General features: G+C 44.0%; 1 protein-coding gene across 2 annotated transcripts in view; it reads left to right on the top strand.

Moving 5' to 3' along the window:
- Nucleotides 1-22,157, top strand: part of PGM1 (phosphoglucomutase 1) — a 277,935-nt gene that overhangs the window by 157,666 nt on the left and 98,112 nt on the right. For both annotated transcript variants that reach the window (XM_085602392.1, XM_085602391.1), the window contains exon 6: nt 16,049-16,203. In XM_085602392.1, the coding sequence (XP_085458518.1) occupies nt 16,049-16,203 (155 nt within the window). The remainder of the gene's footprint in view (nt 1-16,048; nt 16,204-22,157) is intronic.

Genomic DNA, 22,157 nt, shown 5'->3' with positions numbered 1-22,157 from the left:
CACCTTTCGCATCTTCTGAGCAAGCAAGGCAGCAGTATGCTGTTCAAATGTGTAAGACATCAGCAGTATCTTTCTCATCTAGTGTAAGACTGCAGCGGTACCTTGCACATCTCTTGTGTAAGACAGCAGCAGTACCTTGCACATGTCTTGTGTAAGACAGCAGCAGTACCTTGCACATGTCTTGTGTAAGACAGCAGCAGTACCTTGCACATCTCTTGTGTAAGACAGCAGCGGTACCTTGCACATCTCTTGTGTAAGACAGCAGCGGTACCTTGCACATCTCTTGTGTAAGACAGCAGCGGTACCTTGCACATCTCTTGTGTAAGACAGCAGCGGTACCTTGCACATCTCTTGTGTAAGACAGCAGCGGTACCTTGCACATCTCTTGTGTAAGACAGCAGCAGTACCTTGCACATCTCTTGTGTAAGACAGCAGCAGTACCTTGCACATCTCTTGTGTAAGACAGCAGCAGTACCTTGCACATCTCTTGTGTAAGACAGCAGCAGTACCATGCACATCTCTTGTGTAAGACAGCAGCAGTACCATGCCCACGTGCACGAGGACAACGTGGTAAAAAAGCGGATGCATGGAGAACCAGCTTACACACCTGGCTGCTTGTCTGAAGCTTACGGGAATGCTGTACTACACAGTTCTAACACATGTAGGATATTCATGTACGGAAAGACCAGTTAACTGGGCACTGTTTACCTTGTAAATGTAGAGTAGTATCTTATGCGAGCACAAGGAAGCTTGTTGGGCCTTGCTGGGAATAGGAAAGCACTATACTGACACTATACTTCACTTCACACAGCTTTATTCGATCTTTTGAAAACAGACCATAAAAGCACATAAGTACATATAAAAATTTGCCACGCCAATAAATATACATATATACAAAGTTAAAATGAGTATTAAACAGGTTTGCTGCGATCAAGGTAAGAGCATTAAAATATATATTTTTTTAAAACAGTTGATAGTTAGAATTACATAATTGCATAATACTACTGGGATATGAACCCGCCTTTTTCCTCTTCCTATAACAGGCCCATAAAAATGAAGCGATACAGAAGCATACGAATGGGTCCAGTAAGGCCATTAAAAAATACATGGCGACACGGCATTGCCTAAAGTTATGGTGCCTCAAGATTGGAAGTATAAATATTTTCTTTTCCTCGAATAGTTTTTACAGAATAATGCAAAACGTAGATCTGACTGCACGGTAAGGTTGTTACAAGGGCAGGAAGCAAGATCTGCTAATCTGTATTTCTTTTGTGTATATCCCAGGAGTAACAGAATCATATTCAATCGGAAGCGCAATAAAATGAATCTGTGCTGCGCATTATTTATGCAACATAAATATTTGAAAGCCTTCTCCTGGAATTGGTGGGACCAGATCATAAGCAATGATGGATACGTTTTTTTCCCCTTCTGACATGTTTTATTCTTTGCATATATAATTCCGTTGGCCATTTCTTCAAAACCGTTTTTACATGAGTCTGGGTCCTGAAAAAGGTTTCCCAGCCCTGGAGCTTTCAGTTCAGTCTCTACATAATTTAGCCACCGAATCCTTTTTTAGTGGTCTAGGTTACAGCAATCCTTAATGATGGTTTGAGTCAAGTCCACCGTAGCTCTCTGCCATATTGAAAGCCACAGGAGGACCAGAGCCAGCCTTATGGTGTCACTCAAATAGGCAAGCCCCAGTTTGAGATGTAAAATGTAGTTTGGGGTTGATTGGGGTAAAAACACACGATTTTTAAAGAAGGAGTCTTCCATTTGCTGTAGCAAGGCAGCATTAGCCATCCCCCAAACTCCTGCACCATGTGTTATGGCCGACTTTGTTTTAGCACCATATGTTACGGCCGACTTTGTTTTAGCTAAATAAATATTCTTGATTACATCCAGTGGGCTTCCTCCCAGCTTTTATGCAAATCTTTTAACAGCATTGAGACTCCTTTGCATACCCTGGCCTCTTGTTTCCACCAATTTAGACCACGAGTGATCCTTATCGAAGAGCACTCCAAGGTATGAGAAGGAGTCAACCACCTCAATTTTCCTGCCTGGAAGTGGGGGTGTTTCTCTCCTCGTCGCTCCGGCCACAGTTATAAATGATTTGGCTTCATTAACTTTTAGATCAAGGTAAGCCATAAAGATGGAATAAGCTTTAATTATTTTTTGCTGGGCTAACCCCGATCTAGCCATCAGTACCGCGTCATCGGCGTACGCCAAGATCGGGAGGGGGATTAGTTCGAATTTAGGCACGTCCAATGCGAGAGCTGACCGGGAGGACTCAACCCCGTTTGTATAGATAGTAAAAAGGAACGGGGTGAGCACGCACCCCTGTCTTACTCCCTTTTCGATTTTGAAAATGGCGAGTGCACTCCCCCTTCCTGCCATACTTTACACACGCAGTGGCGTTGGTGTACAGCTGGCGGATAAATCCTATAACCATGCCCTTCATCATAGACTATAGTCTAGAGTGAGACACAGTCAATGGCTGATGTTAGGTCCATGAAGGCCATGTATAGTTTCCTGCTTTTAGCCTTCGAGTACTTCCTTGTAGCCTTCGAGTACTTCCTTGTAGTTGGGGAGAGATTTAGGCACTGGTCGACCGTCCCCATTCCTCTACGAAACCCATATTGTGACTTCATAAATATATTATGGGATTCTGCCCAATCCTTGAGTCTGACCAGGAGATCCCAACCCATTAGTTTAGCAGTGGTATCGAGGAGAGATATGGGGTGGTAATTCTTTGGAGAGCCCCTATCCCCTTTTTTGTAAATCGGGACAATCGCTCTCTGATTCCATGAAGGTGGTGGACCTGCTATCTGAACGTTGTTAAAAATATTTACAAGTAAAGGGACCCACATATCACAATTGTATTGGAAAAGGTCAATCTGTATGCCATCTGGCCCTGGGGCCTTACGGGCGGCACAGGATTCCAACGCCGTTCGAACCTCTGATACTGAGAAGATTAGCCCACCCTAAGGTAAAGATTCTGGGCGACATACTGGAATAGGTGAGGATGGTGGTAGCCCAAAAATTCCTTCAAAATGTCTCATCCATGCCTCTTCATCTACATGCACATCTAATACGGGATTGTTGATGTCTTTAAAATGAGGGGTGTTCACAGTTTCCAAGAAGTCTCTGCTGCTGCTAGAGATAGCTGCTTGCTCAAGGTCTTCAAATGCCTGTGCCCTAAGATCTTTCTCTCTCGCCCTCCTTGCTACTTTATAGTCATCGCGTACTGAGCGGATCCAAAATAATCTCTGGGAAAGGTTATTAGGGCATTTACAAGGGCTATTTTAGCTTTTAGAACAGGCTACGTCAGACCACCCTTTATTAGCAGTAGCATTTGATGACTTCACCCATGTAAGCGCTATTTTTATTTTCACCAAAAGGGCAATAAATCTGTTGACCAGGTCTGAGGGTGGTGAGTTTTCTCCAAAGCATGCTATTATATCGTCCTTTACCACCAGTAGAATTTTGGGGACCAGATTTAATTTTTGTACCTGTGGCCCTTTCACTTGATAGCCATTTTTCCTAGACAGGTTCACATCTCCTACAACCTGTTTGTGTTCTTTAGGTTTGGATAAAAAAAATTGATAAATCGATAGCATGGCATGATCACGGTGGGGAGAACTGAATGCTCATGGGGGCCACTTTCCGAAGTAGTTGTCCAGACACTAACACAAAATAAATAGTCGACTCTTGGTTACCTCTTCTGAAAGTTGTCCCTTGCCCTCTCTCATTCACTACATTTAATATGAACAAATTCCACTGAAATAAAAGGCTATTCACCGTCTCCCCATACTCGTTATGTGGAAAGTGTGAGAGGGAATTACCATGATCCTCTTCTACTCCACATACCCTGGTCCTGTTACGCTTACAAAGGTGAATATTGAAGTCCCCCGCCCATATAAGATTCACATTGCCCCCTTTTTTTCCTTTTTCCTTTTTCCAATTTCTCAATCTCCAACACTAGAGCATCTGCGACAGCCCTCGAGTTCCTTCCAAACTCATTATTATAGAAGTTCACAAGTATACAAATGGCTGTTTCTTGGTGCTCAGCTCACAAATCTGGAAATTAGTGTGTAAGGGACCAACTTGCTTCACTTGGAGTGAAATAGTGTTTGAAATTAAAGTGAGTAAACCCCCCTTCACCCTTCCAAAGGCTGATGGAATTGCTGGAGAGTGGAAGGTGCGAAACCCCGTGAAGAAGGGAGTATCTTTTGCCCACGTTTCCTGAAATAATACTATCTCCATAGATTGCCACTCGTTTAACCAATGTGGGTCAGCAATTTTGGAGGCTAGTCCTCGGGGCCGGACTGGAAACGAAAACCAGCCCTGGCAAAGTGCTCGGCCGCAACTCCCCCCTCCCCCCCCACCCAGGGCTTGGGGGTGCCGCCGAGCTCCTTGCCAGGGCCGGTTTTCGGCCGATTTTTGTTACAGGGCCGATGCTGCAAAAACGGCCCTGTAACAAAAACGGCCCTCAGGGGCCCAAAAATGGCCCCCACCCGTGCAGCGCACCGGGGGATTGCCCGATGCCCGCTACAGCCAGTCCAGCCCTGCTAGGCCTGACACATTCAATGATACCATGTTCACCCTAGTTCCTTCAGTATTATTCATAGAGGATAGTAAGGTCTGCCCATGTCCCTGTACGCTTGGTGCTAGGGTTACAACTGCAAGGGAGTCCTCAGAGGGTAATGTACTACATGGAAGCATCACTGGGCTACACTCTACTAGGGCTGCAGTTATTGGCCTGGTAGATAATTGGGGAGGTGACTGAATTAGTCAGTCACAAGCCTCCAAGTTGGACAGGGCAGCAAATCTATTGTGTAGTCTAATCCCAGGGTTTATGATGAGACCCTCATTCAGGGCAATAAAAGGATTCCAGTTGCTGACCGTAAGAACTCTCCCCTCATCAGCACCCTGGCCAGTGTAAAAAAAACTCCAACGATAAGGGTATTATCTGAGTGTTCCTTAAAGCGGGGCTATAAAGGTTGGCTAAAAGGGAAGCACCTGCATACGCGTTATTGAAATTAATTATCACACAATCGCCGCCAAAAGTTTTCCTTTGCCCCCCCCCCACCCCCCCCACCAACTCTCCTGGCCATAATGATTTCATAAGCCAACTGCCTTCTTCCCCGCTCAGTCACAATTAACATTGCACAGTAACCAACGTAAACATTTGTCCATTAATTGTCTAGTAGATTCGTTCTGGTTCTCACGAAGGGGGGAGACGTTTGCCAGTACTAAGACCAATGGAGCAGCAGCGGGTGGAAGATGAAATGTTTGTTGCAGGAGGTGCTCTAGTACTCCGGTGAGGTTATCAAGGTGCCCTACCTTGTGCATTACTCCCGTTAATCCCTTTTGGGGCAATAGTGGCTGGCAGGTTAGGTCTCCTTCGTTCAGCCCTGAGAGGGATTGGACAGCCCATATAGGATTAGGGTTGGAGGTGACATTTGAGGGCTGCGCTGGAACACTATTGAGGTCATCAGGTGGAATAGATGTTGCCAGCATCGTTGTATCCTCTAAAGAGGGCCCCCGTTGTTCTCTTGATTTTTTTTTTTTTTTATTGACATGTTTTTATTAGGGTTTTGCATACGTTACATTGCAGCACAAGAAACATTCACTGGTAGAAGCGTGAATTATTGTCTCGGAACTTCATGGACCTTTTCGTAATTTATTGTGTGTGGATGCTGCAGTCCATTGATTGTTGAGATCTTCCCCCGTTGTTCTCTTGATAGTACTAAATCATTGATTGTGGTTATTGCTGGAGAATCATGCGTCGAGATGAATCCGACAAGTAGAGTCCGATTTTGCGATTCGAACTCGGCCAAGCGCAGTTCTATTTGAGGCAATTTAGCAAGGATGGGAGTCATTATGTAATTTAACCTTGATGTGATCTCTAGCCAGATGGAATCAGGTTGCAGTGCCTGAGGCGGGGGAGTATTTAACTGGGTGGTGGGCGTTCTTGCTTTGGAGTTCGTAAAGTGCGCCCTCGATTGGGCAGTTTTAGTTTTGGGGCACAAGTGTTTTTTGGTTTTTTAGGTTTTGCGCCATTTGTAACCCCTCCTGCTCTGGTTCGCTTGGCAAGTGGAAAAGGTGAGGAAGAATCTAATGAGGAGACATTCTGAAAAGTGCAGTCAACACCCCTACCTGGAGCGCTCTCAAATCAAATTTAGAGAAGAGGAACCACTTTGATCTAATGGAAGGGCTGTTTGCGCCAATTGGGTTTTAGATAGTGACGGTGGGATGGCTGGGGGAGTGACAGTCTCGAGGACTGAAGGCAAACCCAGTATTAAGGAGGTCGGATCCAAGGAAAGCCGTCTTTCAGTCAGCTCGATCTCATGCGAAAGAACGCTGACCGCTCTAACTAGGATAGAGTCCAATGTGGCTCCGACCCTCCCCTTCAGTCTTCTCTTTTAGCTCCTTTCCTTTCGACATGGGAACAGCCGGGAAAAATAAGGATTAACAATACCTTTAGCCAAAGCCCAGGTGTAAGAGAGTGGGCCCAACACAGCCTCCTTTGTGCTCCGAAAGGTGTGGATGGGCCCACCCTCTTTTGGCGTGCTGGTAAAGCGCTAGGGCGTCTGGGCGCTGTAGTCCTCCTCCGTTCGGTCAGCGATAAAAGCGGCAGTGAGCAACAGACTCGTGGGCACGCATGATTAGCTCGCTTCAGCTACAGGTGCCGTGGGTCAGCGTCCCTCTTTTGGCACGCTGGTAAAGCGCTAGGGCATCTGGGCATTGTAGTCCTCCTCCTCAGTCCGGTCAGCGGTAAAAGCGGCAGTGAGCAACAGACTCACGGGCACTCAGGATTAGCCCGCCTCGGCTACTGACACTATACAATAGACGACTACAGTCCACAATCCGGCTAGTCGTGCCCATCCCTTCGGGTCCTGTACATTCCTTGATTAGCCTGGCCTCGGGCACCAGGATGGATGGTCCTATCACTCCTGTGGCACCCTGTCTGCTACAGCCAGCGTGGCCTACCACCGGAAACTGCATCAGTTGGCTCGCCCTCTACCCAAGGCCCTTGGTCTGTCTGCCCACCCATCTGTTAGCCCAGTTCATGTCATTTGAGGGACCGAATAGCCTACGTAGCCGGGTCAACTTGGGCTTTAGGTATTAAAAAATGATCAAAAATTCTATATAAATTCTAGCACCTGTTCTTCTGGAAATGTGAGCTCCATTTGAAAACATCCGCATGTTTTATTAAGCCAACTTCCTTACCTAATTTGTTTTTCAGAAACATTTGAAAGCCTGGCTATTTTTAGGTCTCAGCTTCCCTTTCATTTCTGTTTTTTCTTTGTATATGATTTTTTAAATGTGATTAACGTCATGGATGATGATTTCATTGTCTGTCCGCAATGGATTGAACTTAAAAATGTATTTTCTGAAGAATTTGTGTAGTGCTCTGTGCTAAGCACAAGCTATGTATTGGTGTGCGTTACATACAAAACTGGAGTACAGTAAAAAAAACGCACCCTAAGTGCTAGAAGTCTGCATTTTTGCTTGTGGGGTGTTTTCCCCATATAGAACTAAACACTCTAAAGTCGGTGCTCCTAATTACGTTTATGCCTCCTTTATTTGGATGTATCCAGTTTAGACACAGTCTGAAATTTCTACTGAACATTCTTAAGCGCTATATTTCTAAAGCACGCATCGCTGATCTTGCCCACTGAAAAATTAAAGAAACAATCCAAACTCTGCTCTACATTCAGTAGTGCCTTGACACCCGGCAGTGGAACCTCCTCTTTTTACATCTCTTGATTAAACAGTAAGTCTCATCCATTCTTTCCTGGGGCTGGAACATAGGCATGATTCACACATATTTGGGTATACTTTGAATATGTTTTGAGAGATGCCAAAAATTGAGTGGAAATCTGCTCTGTATGGAATATGGAGGCCCATATGTTGTGTAAGGTATAGTTCTGCTACTGCATAGTACCCACTTTGTACCCGATCTAATCCAAACTCTTAACTTCTTGACCGAATGAATGGAATGTCTCCTTGTGAGTATAAGACTAATTCCAATAATCTCTGTAGTAAGCACTAACATTGAGTTGCAGAGCAACATGTTGCCCAGTGTAAAGTGCTTAAACTCCTTGTCAGGGTTCTAATCCATTGAAAACAATGGCGTGCTCTGGGCTTCTAATGGCTGGTAGAAGCCCGTAGGTCCAACATTCCAATGTTGTCGTTCACAGCTTTTGCTTTTCACAAAGGCCTCACAGAGCCCGCGGGGGTTCTAATTAAAAAATCAGTTTCATTTGTTAGAACATTCTGTTCTCTAGTGGCAGAATGTTTCAATGGCCTTATAGCCCTTCGTAGCTGGGCTATACCAGCATTAAAGACCCCGCTCCCCTTTTAAATGTCCTCACTTTCAGCTCAGGCCTTTAAGACTGGAGCAGGCCTTTAATGGCCAGCATAGCCCTAAAAGGCTATATTAAGACATCGCATGAGTGTTGATTATAAAAGCTTTGTTCCGTTTGAGAGTATCTGACTCAAAGGACTGTTTAATCAAATTGAGTGTCCGTTTCATATGCTAAATTTCTTCTTAGAAGAGATGTCTTCAAGTAAATTGTTGGCTTTGTAGAGGTTCGTGATTGTAACTCTTTCCATGCAGTTCTCAATCAAAGACTGCTCTTCTTTGGCCCCCCCACCAGTTCTCGATTTTGAAAGCTTTGCATTTAACCTCTGTTCGCCAATCTTTGCATGGCATTCTTTTCGTAATCTATTCTTTGGGCTCAGTTGTTAAAGGTCTCTAATCCTATTAAATCCTTAAGGATTTCTTGTAATGGGATTTCAGGGTAGGTTCAGATACATGATAGCAAGTTGTGTTTCTAGGTTTTGTAATTGGAACCTCACTTATCTAAGCTACCAGGCATCCTGATTGTCAAGTTCTATATCGCTTTCCTTTGAAGAAGTCCACAGATGAGACACCTTTTTTTGTTTGTATATTTTTAGAAGATTTTTAAATGAATACAGAGACGATACAGATTCAAAATGCAGTATAATCATTGCAGTCATACAGTAGCATATTTGGAAATGTGTACAGTAAAATAATTCTACTCTAAACCGAAAGTCCACCCAATGGTTCAATCTTGATTCGTTTCAAGAGTCTCGTCTTGTTTCCTGGAGTCCCAGTTTAGTGTCCTGGGTCCATTGATGAATCTAGCTGGCTATGTCTCTAGATCGTACCCCCCCCCCCCCCCCAGCTAGGGCATCTGATGATCAAGCTAGGTATTTGGGGTCTGGGTTGCAAATCTTGAGACGATCTAATGGCGCTGAATCCTCTCAATCCGACCACCGTTCATTGTCCCAGTGTTCCAATCTCGTGGTTGTTAGGGGGTCTCACCCTGAAGTGGGGTCTTCAAAGCCAGTATTGGGCAGAGTGTGGCCCTGATGGTAGGTAGCAGGGCTCAAGACAAGAGGAAAATGCAATCGGGGTGCGATCTCTGGTGGGTAGATGACACATGATACTCATAAGAGAAATGGCTCATATATCTCAATGAACATTTCTATCTGATGAGACCCCTTTTTAATGTATGCCTTCTAAGCAACATATGTAACCATTTTTCAGAAGCAATGTCTTTACAACTGTTTCTCATCATCTGTCTTCCTATTGGACACTAACCTTTGACCCTGACCTTCGGCATACTACCAATGATGCACTGTTTTTGTGAAGCAATTTTGTTTAAATTCTCTACTTTGTCGTTCGATTCACTTTCTTGCTTCTTATACTTCACTATGGTTCCATGGTACTTGCTTTATGAACTCTGAGAATATACTGTTTTCATTTTCTTTTTCCTTCAAAATGGTTCTTGTCTCGACCCCTACAGAAGAAGTAACCACCGGTATTCAAATGTTTGTGGTGCTGGCTTCACCACTTCCCTCATACTTTCTACTACATATTGAAAAATCTCCATGCTTCCCCGTGCTTTTCTGATAGTTTGTGTCCACCCACATACCTTCAAGTGACCACAAATCTGCGGCTCTGCATATTGATCTTCTGAAGCTCCATCATGTTCACTTGCCAGTCTCTCTGCTACAGTGCGCCTTCTCCATCACAAATGGACATCAGTTTACTTTTATTCATTGTTTCTTTTCCCCTCTTAAAGTCTAATTTCCCCCTCAGTCAGTTTCTGTTCAACATTGTTTTACATGATTTTGTTGGGGATTTGAGACTCTGAATTTATTTAAAACATGCTTTGTAACATAATTTTTATTTTGTGATATTGGTGTAATATTTTACCGGATGTATCGGCTCTACAAACCTTAGATTGTGAAATGTCCTTTTATGTTGGTTCTTTGAGCCTTTCATCCTGGATGCATAAAGGGGCATCTGCTTTACTAGTCACTAAGGCCTTTATTTCTGGAGGAGTAGTGCTTTGGAATTAACAAGAGGCAACTTTAATAGTCCCAGAGTAGCCAGTTGGAGGGCTCTGGATGGACAGGTTTGGGAGTGTTGCCAAGGATTGCACTGCAACCTTATATATCTGGATGATGTTCACCTTTAAGACGCTCTGCTTCCAAATTAGAAATTGTCTGGATTTAAAGTGTAGGAAAGTGCCTTTTTTTTACATGGTCACCCCCACTTTTTGCCTAGTTCATGATGTGATTTAGACTGAAAGTGCACTGGGTTCCTGCTAAATCTGTCCCCAGTTACATAGTTCTGTCTCAAAACGGTACACTTGTTCCCACAATTGGCAAAACCTTTTGCGCCCTGCTTTAGTAAATTGTACCCTGGTACCTAGGACCTGAGGTGCTAAAGAGGGTCTCTAAGGGATGCAGCACAAATTGTCATCCTAAGGGACCCATCAGCCAGCACAAGAATGACTGCCATTGCAGGCTGCTTGTCTTGGTGCAAACAAAAGTGAAAACATGACATGTCCCCCATCCCTGAGTGCCATGTCCCCTACCACTGCATATGATATTTGGAAGTCACCCCTACAGCAGGCCTGACAGCCCTAAGGCAGGGTGCTTAATATGTGACTGCATACCTGCATGAGCAGATATGCACCTGTGCTGGTCAGTTCCATTACTGTCCGTGCAAGTGAACCGGGAAGCTGTTTTAAAACCTGCTGGGCACTGGTGAAACCTAGTTCCCCAGCTACATGATGGCTTCACTGCAAATAGGGATGTTTGATATCAAACATCTTGTATTGATGAACCCACACTGATTCCAGTGTTGGATGTATCAATATATGCACCCAGAGGGCACCTCCAGAGGTGCCCCCTGAAACTGTACCAACTGCTGGTGGGCGGACTGACTGGTTTTAGCCAGCCTGACACCAGAGACCAATTCCTGACCCCCAAGGGTGAGGGCCTTCATTCTTGGGAGTCCAGAAACCAGCCCAGCTCTGGCACAGGGTGTTTTCCATGCCCCTCCCACGAGATGACTTGTAGATTAGCCTGCCAAGGCAAGGGAGCTTCAAAGCAGCCACTTTGCCTTTGGTATGTGACTGTGTCCTCTCGTAGGAGAGGATACCAACACCCCCCTCGCCCTCCTCCACTACTTGTGGCGGAAGGACAGGTGGGAAAATTAGTTGGTTTAGGAGGGGTGCCCACATTCAGTCAGCTCCACCCCTAGAGTGGGACTGGTGATGTCTCTTCAGATTTCTCCATCTTGTCTTGAAAATAATTAATCAGCCCGGGTCCGGTGTGTGCCCACTTCCCAACGGAGGTGGTCATACAAGGGTGTAGTCATCCTAACGGTAAATAGCCCATTAGCTACTATCTGGCACTCCCTCTCACAACCCTAAAGTTACTTTAAAGGTATTTAGGGGCGCCACGGGCACAAGAGAGGCAGATCCTGATGACCCAAGAAGAGAGAGGACACGGAAGAGCCGCAAAAGGAGAGGGGACTGAAGAGTGCACCTGACGTCTCCCCAGCCCCATTGGCCTGTCTGCAGCTCTTGTCAAACTGCACCAAAGTTGACTCATCCTGTTTACTCTAGAAATTTTGGGGGGTGGAGATGGACTGTCTGCCTTCAAAAAAAGACTCAAACATCACGTGAACGGCAAGCCTGTTCTGAAGAAACTCCAAAGGAATAGACTGAGGCCTCCGGAACTACCAACATCCCACACCTGAAGCAACCACTGCACCCATTGCCTCCGGCCTGAGTTGAAGTGGGCCAATGGTGCCAACAAGGTTCCCCAGCCCTCCAGAGCTCAAGCCGATCGCTGTTTCACCCCTCCTGGACTCCCCGACATTGCCTGCTGCCTCTGCACACAGGCCCCCTCTACCGTGACTACTCCAGGAAGGAAAAACCCAACGCTTAGACACCTCTATACCTGCTGCTCCTGAACCTTGGAGAATAGGACCAATGCTTACCCCCACCGTTCTGGAGCATCGCAAGGCCTGAGACCACTTGCTGGTTCAGCCTGACTGGCTTTGTACTCAGAACCTATAGCCTCTTTTTACAGAGACCGATCCCGCATTGAAACACTTTGGGCTCCTGATTCTGATTTGCACCCTGCTCCCGGCCGCCCTCATGCCGCTGGTGGTGTACTGTTGGTGTTGCCTTGGACCTTGCCCACCACTCACCTTTACTCTTGGAGATTGGTTCTGTAAGACGAAGTACTGTGCCTGTTTGCAGAACTTGTTGTTACTTTCATAGGATAACATTGCAGAACCCCGAATTTGCACTGTGTCCACTTTTTAAAGTGAAAAGAATTTATATTTAAAAACGTATTTACCTGAACGAGTTTTCTCTGATGCCTAAACCTATCTAAAGATACTTGCTATTTTTATAAATTGTTGTGGATCTCTTTCTTGAGTTATCATTCATTGACCGGTGCGTGTGTGTATTTTGTGAATGTCATGCACTCTTCTGTGTTAAGCTGAAGTCTGCTCGACCTCACAACCCTCTAATAGAGCATTTTGTGATTGCATAGTAAGCCCCTGTCCTCTAGTAAGGGAATCCGTCGTCTCTTTATGGTATATCAGATTGATACGTCACATAAAAAGCCAGCTTCTTACATATAGCCCTAGTACAAGTGGCAATATAGACGCAGTTGTGCGCCCCTTCCCCTCTGTAACCTGCAAAAATACAAATGCATTCAATTACTACTGCACTTTGTTTTCAGCGAGGTTCTACTGGGCACACACCGACTGATGGGGGCAAACAACAACTTTTGACTCCTCACAGAGTTCTCTTGGCTACAGTTCATGGTCTCCCCGTCAGAAGAGTCTCCCAGACCTTTAGAAGTTTACCCAGTATATTTGGAAAGTGAGTGTTCAAATCAAGTGTTTATCCATATTGTTTAACGCTTACTTGAGAATAAGACTTGACAGCTCCCCAGCTACCAAATGACTGGAGTTGATCGTGGGACATACTCGCTCACTTAACCGGGTAGGGGAAGAAGGAATATTGTGGAATGAAGTGGTTCAGAACCCTGATGATTTCGGTGACATTACTACAGCATGGACTCTGGCACTCTTCATGTACATATAACCCTATAAAATGAATTTGGATGTCAGTGTTCTGCCCCATGGCCTCAGTAAAAGAAAAAAAAGTCTAATCCATGAAATCACAATACCTCAATTAATGTGCTTAAAGAAGTGATCATTGTGTAGAGACGCATAAGCACCAAAGCACATGCAGTGTAATACGTTTTGACTCAACCATGCCTGCCACACTCCCTTTGTTACTCTTTCCTTTTAAAGTTCTTAAAATAGCTATCAACATGAGACAGTGAAAAACACAACACAAAGTTTGATCCGGGGAATGTTCAGCAATACAGAGCAGACGTCGCTCGTCTGTAATTTAGTGAACAGTGTGTAACTTATTCTACATTCTTTATTTACTGGAATATGTTTCAAGCAAACTTTTTTTTATATACATACATATATATATATATATATATATATATATATATATATATATATATATATAATAATAGTTTTTGGGGAATTTTATTTTTCAAAAACCCGAACATCTTTTTTCATTAATGGCAAGCCTCTTATGCTGCATGTACTCCAGTTCTACTCTGTCACTATTTTTCCTTGCCTCATGATTTGAAACCTTTCCCTGTTTGTGCATTTCATTAAATTTTCTGCCATTTGGGGTGGCGATCTTTGTTTAAGAAGGCATGCCGTAGAAACAAACCTGTCCTTTAACAAAAAAACAAAAAAATAGCAATACATTTTGGGTATACAAATTTGGTCTGTAAGTGGAAAATTTGAATACAGCCTGTAATAAGAGTGCTCGTAGTATGACCTTATCTTAATTCTAGCACATTCATGAAGCTGAGTAGTTCAGTGAACTACAACATATGCCAGCTCCACGTTGCCTTGAATATACGTTCTGGTATGTCTTGGTCAGGCGCCTAAGACTGACTGTTGATGACAATTCCAAGGCCCAGTGGTTCACCCACCCAGTGCATTGTTGTTCTACATGCTAAGAAGTGGGTTATTACCAGGAGTTCTTAGTTGTAATGGAATCCAGCCCTTCTGTCCCGAAATGCAAATGCTTCTGCAGGTCAGTTGCCATTGTGTTTGTCCATATCAGCCATTTTTTGTGGTCATCTTGTACGTAGAAGATCCAAGACTCCATTTGACTTTCCACTAACCTTTCCCACAAATTTGGATTCGGTATCAATCGGCAATTTGCATCACAAAAAATTGTATTTCTAAGATGGGGGTGGACCACAATTAGAAATGTTGTATTAAGAACAACCATGTATCCGTTTTTACTTTTGCCCGCTGCAGCATACAGTATGAGGTATTGGGTGAGCCTACTTCAGCTATTGGCTGTCTAGCACTGCATTTCTCCAGGTCACATGTGCACACCCGCCTAAAAAAAAGTGCACTTCAGTGCCAGAACTGGCGGGCTTATGCTTTGCCAATGCCTTGTTACTTTCCGTTCTTTAGTCATTATTTTTAAGTCCTCCAGTTCTGTCTATACTGTTTTCAATTTACAGTAACTCCAGACCGATAGTACTTTATTCTTTGTGCCACTTAGGTATCGTTTCCGGTTCTGGACATTAAAATTAAACAAGTTTTTCTGTACCTGTACTTAGTACACCTGCTAGCTTAAACACTGACACTTTAAAATTATATTCACCGTCTAATGTATTTTTTAGTTGAATTTTTTTTATTGCAAGCACATGGCAATCCCATTTTGCCAGTGGCATGTTTATTTTTGTGTCATATGCTTGCAATAAAAACTGAAACAAATGTTACTCTCTCAAAGGCTTGCCAAGGCCAGACCTATTAATTTTTCCAATGCTGATTGAAACAGAGTTTCAGCTTTAGTTTGTGTAAAAACTGGTTTACTGAACATAATTATGTTTGTGTCCTTGAAGCCAGTTATCTTAATGGCCTTGCTTGGTTTCAATGGATTGTGTGGCATGTGGGGCCGGGTGGGGGCCTATGTGAATGGGGTTTGGATGTAATATGCATTACGTTGTGGTTGGCGGTGGTGTGCGTCTGTGGATATGTTGCATGAAATGTAATGCATTATTGTATGCTTTCATGATTTATCACCTGATTTTGGATGGAGGAGTATTTACTGATAATTTTCCCTGTTTTTTTGCCGACCCAGCAGACTTGTGTTTGCATGCTATCTACTGGACGCAGTGTTTATGCATGCTGCAGACATTTTATACAGGAATCTATTGCATACAATTTTTATTATATGCTGGAAGTGTCCTATGCAGTATAGTACTTGTATTTAGATAGTAGCTTCTGGGCATGCGGTAAGTCCTGATGTCTTAGGATGGGCGTCTCTGCTGAACCTGAGACTGGTCCCAACCTCATCTAAACACATAAGGCGATTGTCTTCCAGACTAGTGGCTGCAGGGTTTTATTGGAAATATCAACTGAAAGTTGTTTTTTTGAATAATTCGAGTAATAAAATGAATATAAAAGCATGGGAAGTGTTACAATATGGATATATCAATGCAATTGAAGCACCTCTTTGAACTTGGCGGTAAGAAAATATAAAAAATGTGTTATCTTGGAATTCCGATTTTGAGATGTCAAAGAATTTCTGGTGAATCATCCTCGGTCGAAAGGTTGATGTGCACATTTGTCTTTTAGGATCGGAACATGATCCTTGGCAAGAATGGATTCTTCGTGAACCCCTCCGACTCCGTGGCGGTCATTGCGGCCAACATCTTCAGTATTCCCTACTTCCAGCACACTGGAGTCCGGGGCTTCGCGCGGAGCATGCCCACCAGCGGTGCTCTCGACAGGCAAGTCTATCATTGTGTTGTCGCTTTCCAGCTCTGGCTTAGTAAGTCACTAGGTAGCAATACATAAGAAAGGTTACTTGTGGCCACCTTAAAGAATAAGCATGCTAATGTAGGCGCACAATGATGAATTGGTATTAATTTGTAAATCTGAATGCCCCTTACTAACCTCCCTGTGTCAAACTGCACCAGAATTAGCCCAGGAGTAAAATGGGGCCTTTGCATCGTCGCACTAGTGCCTCTAACCTTCTTCTATCCCTCCATTGGCTTCCTGTACGGAAGAGGATACTGTTCAAGGCCATGACCCTAGCCCATAAGGCCCTGCATGGTAATGGTGCAAAATATCTCCAGAAGAGGCTGGACTTCTACCGACCTACACGATCCCTCAGGTCGGAAACATTGGCTCTGGCTCGGGTACCACGTATCAAAAGGGCTCGTCTAGGCGGCCGGTCCTTTAGATTCCTTGCCCCCCAGCTATGGAACTCTCTACCGGTGTCCTTGCGGACTACCTCGAACTTGCTTGGCTTCAGGAAGGACTTAAAAACTTGGCTGTTCTCTGGTTAGTCCGCTTCCTCTTTTAGGCTCCTGTCTTTTTACTGTTATGTTTTCCAGTTCTTTCTTTAGGTCTGGAGCACAAAGCGCCAGGACACTCCTTTGGAGTAGCTGTTGCGCTATAAAAGTCCCATTTTAACATAACATAACATAACATAACATAACATAACAAAAACACTACAACCTTGAGAATTTGCTCTCCGATCCAGATATATGTCCAGAGCATCAGACGCACAACACCCATTGCAGACCTCCAACTCGCACTGTGCCACCGTGTGACACACTATATCGGCTCCCATCATATAGTCACCCGGTTGGGAGCCAATATCGCATGGTGGCAGGGAAAACGAGCTGAAAACCACTGTAAATTTCCAGAACATTTTCCGAGGCTTTGAAATGCAGAGTCTATTAGGGGGTGGGAAAACATCCCATGGCATCCGCCACAGAAAGTTGTGTTTTGAAGGAGGCTTGGGAGCAGGCTGGGTAAAAGTGCCTCTTGGGTACTTCTTGGCACGAGGCCCACCCCTCCTCACACAGTGAGACTTTTGTTTGAAATGGCAGGTATGCCATTGGGCGGAGAGGGCCTTAGCCCCATTTACACTCCCTCTCGCCCCCTGCTCCATCGACCTTTGTGGGCTAAGCTGAGCCTGAAAACCAGGATGCCAAGTACCATGGCTCTGCTTTCACTTGCTTGATTATAGCACATCAAGTGTTTGTTGTCTCCCCGTTCCCCCTGCTGCTCCTGGCCTTTCTGCCCAATCATGAAATCTACATTGCAGAATAAGTAAGGTGTTAAGTACGCCCCTTTCAACAGCCAGACCTGCTGACTTTGGATCCGGGAACTTGTTCATCAGCTTGACATCCTGTGATTATTGGAAATTCACTTACTCTCCCCGTGCCTGGGGGAAAAAATGTGTCCTTGTGTAATGTAACTGGCCTTAGGGTCGAGTTCGCTCTTTATAACACTGCAAAAAAAACCTCTTCACTCAGAAATCCAATAATTCCTAGTCTAGTCCAGTCCCTCTCTTCATCTTTTGATTAACCTGTACGATGCCATAAAGCCCCTACTGTCATCTAAATACGTTTATCTCAAGAAAATGCATGGCATTACTTCCTTGAAAGCACTAGGCTCATCCTAATTACCAATAATGTACTCCACTAACCACCAACGTTGGTTTCCAGTAGTACTGCACAATTCAGCTGAATGCCTCATCAGGGGTAGTAAGAGCTATATAAATGCAATTGCAATACAATACATTTGTTACATCAAAAGGTGTTTATAAAAGCTATTGTTACAATGGCTACAGGACTAAATTTTGGGACGAACAAGACCTAGAGCTATACAAATTGTAACTTTTCCTAAATAATACATGTCATGTTGGTTCTGAGTATTCAACTATAATGTGTTTAATCAAATTCACCTTGTGTGGTGTACCACAGTCGTACTGCATTACCAGGAATACGGATCAAACAGTCACTTATTGTGTCAGGAAACAACAAATATACCACTCTTGAGGAGTCCACAGTCACAAAACCGCCTGTGGCTCCAATAATCACTGCACTATGCCTTTCTCTTAATAGAAACTTTGTATTAAGTGAATGGCAATGATGGGGTAAAGTTGGGTAGAACATAGTACGCAGATTTTCAGTCTCAAAATGTGGTTAGAATGAATCTACCTTAGTTTGCTCGCTTTGTATACTTGTTAGAATAAATGTTCATTTGTTAAGACTCGTTCCTTTGTTGGAAATAGTTAACTAAGTGGACTTCCTACCAGTTTTTAATGCAACGCCATATTGTGGTCACTGGATAATTCCCATAGCTACAGAATTTGCTTTGGTAATGGCTTTGCAGAGTACTATGTTATATTGTAGCATTTATATACAACTTTTCTACCCCTAATGATGTCTCAAAGTTCTTTTGGGGTGTTCAAGTAAGCATCTACTTAGGTTATAATGCATGGCTAGTTGAGTGCGTTTCGTATTGTGGCCTCTGTTGGAAGTTATTTGTAGCTGTGTATGAGGTTCAGAGGCTTGCTGCAAACATGCAGTAGTAAATGTGTGGCTGGTCTTAACCATGGCATGAATCAGAAAGATGTGGGAAACAGAACCACATTTGCCAACATTTCCCCTACTATTCTTACCATCATTATTTGTTATGGTCACTGAGGGGTGAGCTGTCCCCGTTGTGCTTTTAAAGCAGGTGTAGCCTAGGCTAAGAAAGCACATGACTCAATGCAAATCGACGCACATCGTTCATACATGGTGCACTCCAGCAGAGATGCTCCTACATAAGATGATCAAGCTATCGCATTCATACATGGGCTTATGGGATCCACCCAGTGTTTAAAATTATGGTACAAGAAAATCAAGAGACACTTTTACATGAGCCCCAGTGCAACACTGCAGTGTAGGTGCAACAACCCCAAGAAATCAGAAGACGCTGTCTCAGGACAATCAAGAGACACCACTTTTACGTAGGTACATGAGGTCCTAATGGGGAGATCTAAGGTAGTGACAGCAGGATTCCTAATAAAGGCATAGTCTTTTTTTGCCTGTCTTCAGTGGGGGTAGAGGGTCAGCACCACATCAAAATTTTTCCATGTGTCCCTTAAACATTTATTTAAACATGATTAGGATATGTGTGAAGGAATATGTACACTTGAGAGGAGCTGTGATTCAGGGTTAGTCGCCCTGAATACCACCATTCTGCCAGACTGTGGATTGAGTACGGAACAAGAATCCTTTTGGAAGACTCAAGAAAAACCGTCTGTTGCGGAAGGGGGTTATTGGACAAGATCTTGCAGAGAAGAGCCTGCCTGGAAAGAGCTGAACAGCCTAGCTGCATGAGGACCTGTGGAAGATGTTGTAGTTGTGAAGTATTTGCCCCTGCAGGACACATCTCCTTTCAGGACAAGAACCCTCACTCACCATTTCGTGACAGGCTTCATCGTTTGGGTTCCCTCCTCACACCTGGACTGAAAGGTCCAAGGTGTGGGCTACGACTCCGCAGTGGGGAGGAGCTGAGGTGTTTTCTCAAAGATGAGAGGTGAAAGGAGGTGAATGAGGGGCAGAGTGCAAAAAAAGTGTGATTGCAGTGATAGATAAAACTATCTCCAGGGGTTCACTTAAACTTTATTGGGAGGCGACACATCCGCGCTATAGGACGTGTTTTTCCGTGGATCCTGGACTGCTGAAACTGCTGTCACTTCAATTCCAGCCACTTTCGCTCTACAGCTTCACTGCTCCGTCACTGTGTTGCGAAGCTGCGGTAGGCTTTTTGTGCTGCCGAATTAAACCGTAACTTTCATTGAGTGCCCCAGTGACTCTTTAGTCTGTTGCCTGCCTGGCCCACCCTGCTACGCCTTGTGCTGCTATTTGATATTCACTCTCTCCCTGGACCTCTAGGACCCCTGACTTTTATACCCTTGCCTGACCAATCTGCCGGCCCTTTACCACTATGCTCTTCTCCTGGGGGAGTTGGGAGTCATGCGTGTGGCAGGGAGAGTTTGCGTGGTGGGTGCAATTGCGAGGGCGGGAACGAAGACTAAGCAGTCTAAGGTGTGCACACAATTGGTGTATTGTGGACCGGGAATTTATTGAATTTTTGAATCTGGAACTTTTATAATCCTAACTGTAAGCCTGAGAGGGCTCCTTTGTGCTCTTTGAGGCTTTAGAGTGGTGGTGGCACTGGCTTAAGTTTAAGGAGCGAGGAGGTAAGTTGGTGTTTGAATTTGATCATTCTCAAGTCTTTGTGTTTCTCAGCGTGTTTTTGAGCTTGGTGTGGAAATATCCCTTTTTTGTTGTTGTTTTGTTTTCTTTCCATGACAATTAAAATCCTTGACAACTAAAATAGATAGCCTGCATACATTTTTTTGGCACCTTCCCATGAGATTGGCCTCTAGAAAATATATTAGCCCTTCTAGCTTCTGCAGTAAAATAATTATACGTCGGCGTCAATCTTCAAAACCCATCAAATCTTTACAATGTAAGCAACAAATACTCTAAAAAACGACTTTCTTTTGAAAGCAGCTAGATTCTTCCAGTATTTCCTCCTTTAAAGATGTAGATACAAATCTGACTTCTACCACTGTTGTGGACTTTACCGCTAATCATTATGGTCACAGAGAATAAGCATTAGGTAGTGTGACTCATGTGAGACTGCCTCTTTCCCTTTTTGGAGTATGGCAGGGGAAAATATTTGAAATGTGAGCACAAGTGCACCAGGGGCGCACATAGACAGCTAATCAGCCTGTCAATGAGTTAATATTTCTTCCTCACCAACACACCTGATTTTGAAGGATTAACTGCCTAGTGTAGAAGGCTGCCAAATTCTTTCAGAAAGCATTGCTCTTGATAAATCAGAAGTTGACCTTCTGGATTCCTTCATTCAAGCCCCTCTTGCCAATCCAGTAACTGCTACTCTTTGAGCAATCATGTTTTAACTACCAATTCTTCTGATTCGAAAATAAAACAAGGACTAGTTCCCTTAGTTTCATTAACACAACGCTACAAACAGCAATTCAAGCTTTGAACTGGCAATCAAACAGACTGGAACTCGAAGTCGACCTTCTACAATCTCTCGCTATCTGCATTACCAATTTGGACAATCTAATCTGTTCCCTGTAACACAAGAATCTACTCCATCTTTTAGCATCTTCTCCCTAATTCTTCCTTTTGCAATTGCGCTCCAATAATTGACAAATTAAGTTAACTGCCCAAGTTGCTGCAACAACTAATAAACACCATTAAGCCCAGAACGGCTACAGAGATCTCTAGTGAACCACTGTTTTGATGAGGGCGTAAGAGCCTAATCACTACTGCTTACCGTCCCTCAAATAATTCATGAAACAGAGAAAGCAGATTCCATCAATAGTACAGAAGGCACTGATAGAGGAAAAGCTAATACTGGTAACATTGCCTCTTGCCAGCACAGTCAATCTAGTTGCTTGCACACTGTCCCTGATGACGACCCTCCTATACGTCCACTTAGCAGGAGAGAAAAGAAAAACCACAAAAGCAGGAGAAGTTGTGCAGGCAGAAGACCATTACACTCGGATCAACTGCTGTTAAGCAGGTCTCTTCGATCTTAGAGACTAAAACTGATAAAAAATCAGGTTAGTTCATCTGTGGCACGAAGTCTGCTACCTCCCCCCCCATCACCCTTCCGGACCTTGTTTATCAACTAACATCTTAACTGAGGAATCTGTCATTAACCACCCTTAACTGAGGAACCTCTGTCATTAACCACCCTGGAAGACACTAAGGTGATGCATTCTGTCTCCCGAAACAAAGGAAACACATCAAGGGAACTATCATCCCAGACACCGGACATCAGTCCAGCTACTGCGCACGATAGAACGGTAAAAATGATAACAGTGTCCCACCAAAAGAAACCTTGAATTCAA

This window comes from Triturus cristatus, chromosome 4_2, assembly GCF_964204655.1.
Source record: "Triturus cristatus chromosome 4_2, aTriCri1.1, whole genome shotgun sequence".
NCBI classification, from domain to species: Eukaryota; Metazoa; Chordata; class Amphibia; order Caudata; family Salamandridae; genus Triturus; species Triturus cristatus.
The sequence above is the reverse complement of the archived record's forward strand: the minus strand, read 5'-3'. Positions and strand labels throughout refer to the sequence as shown.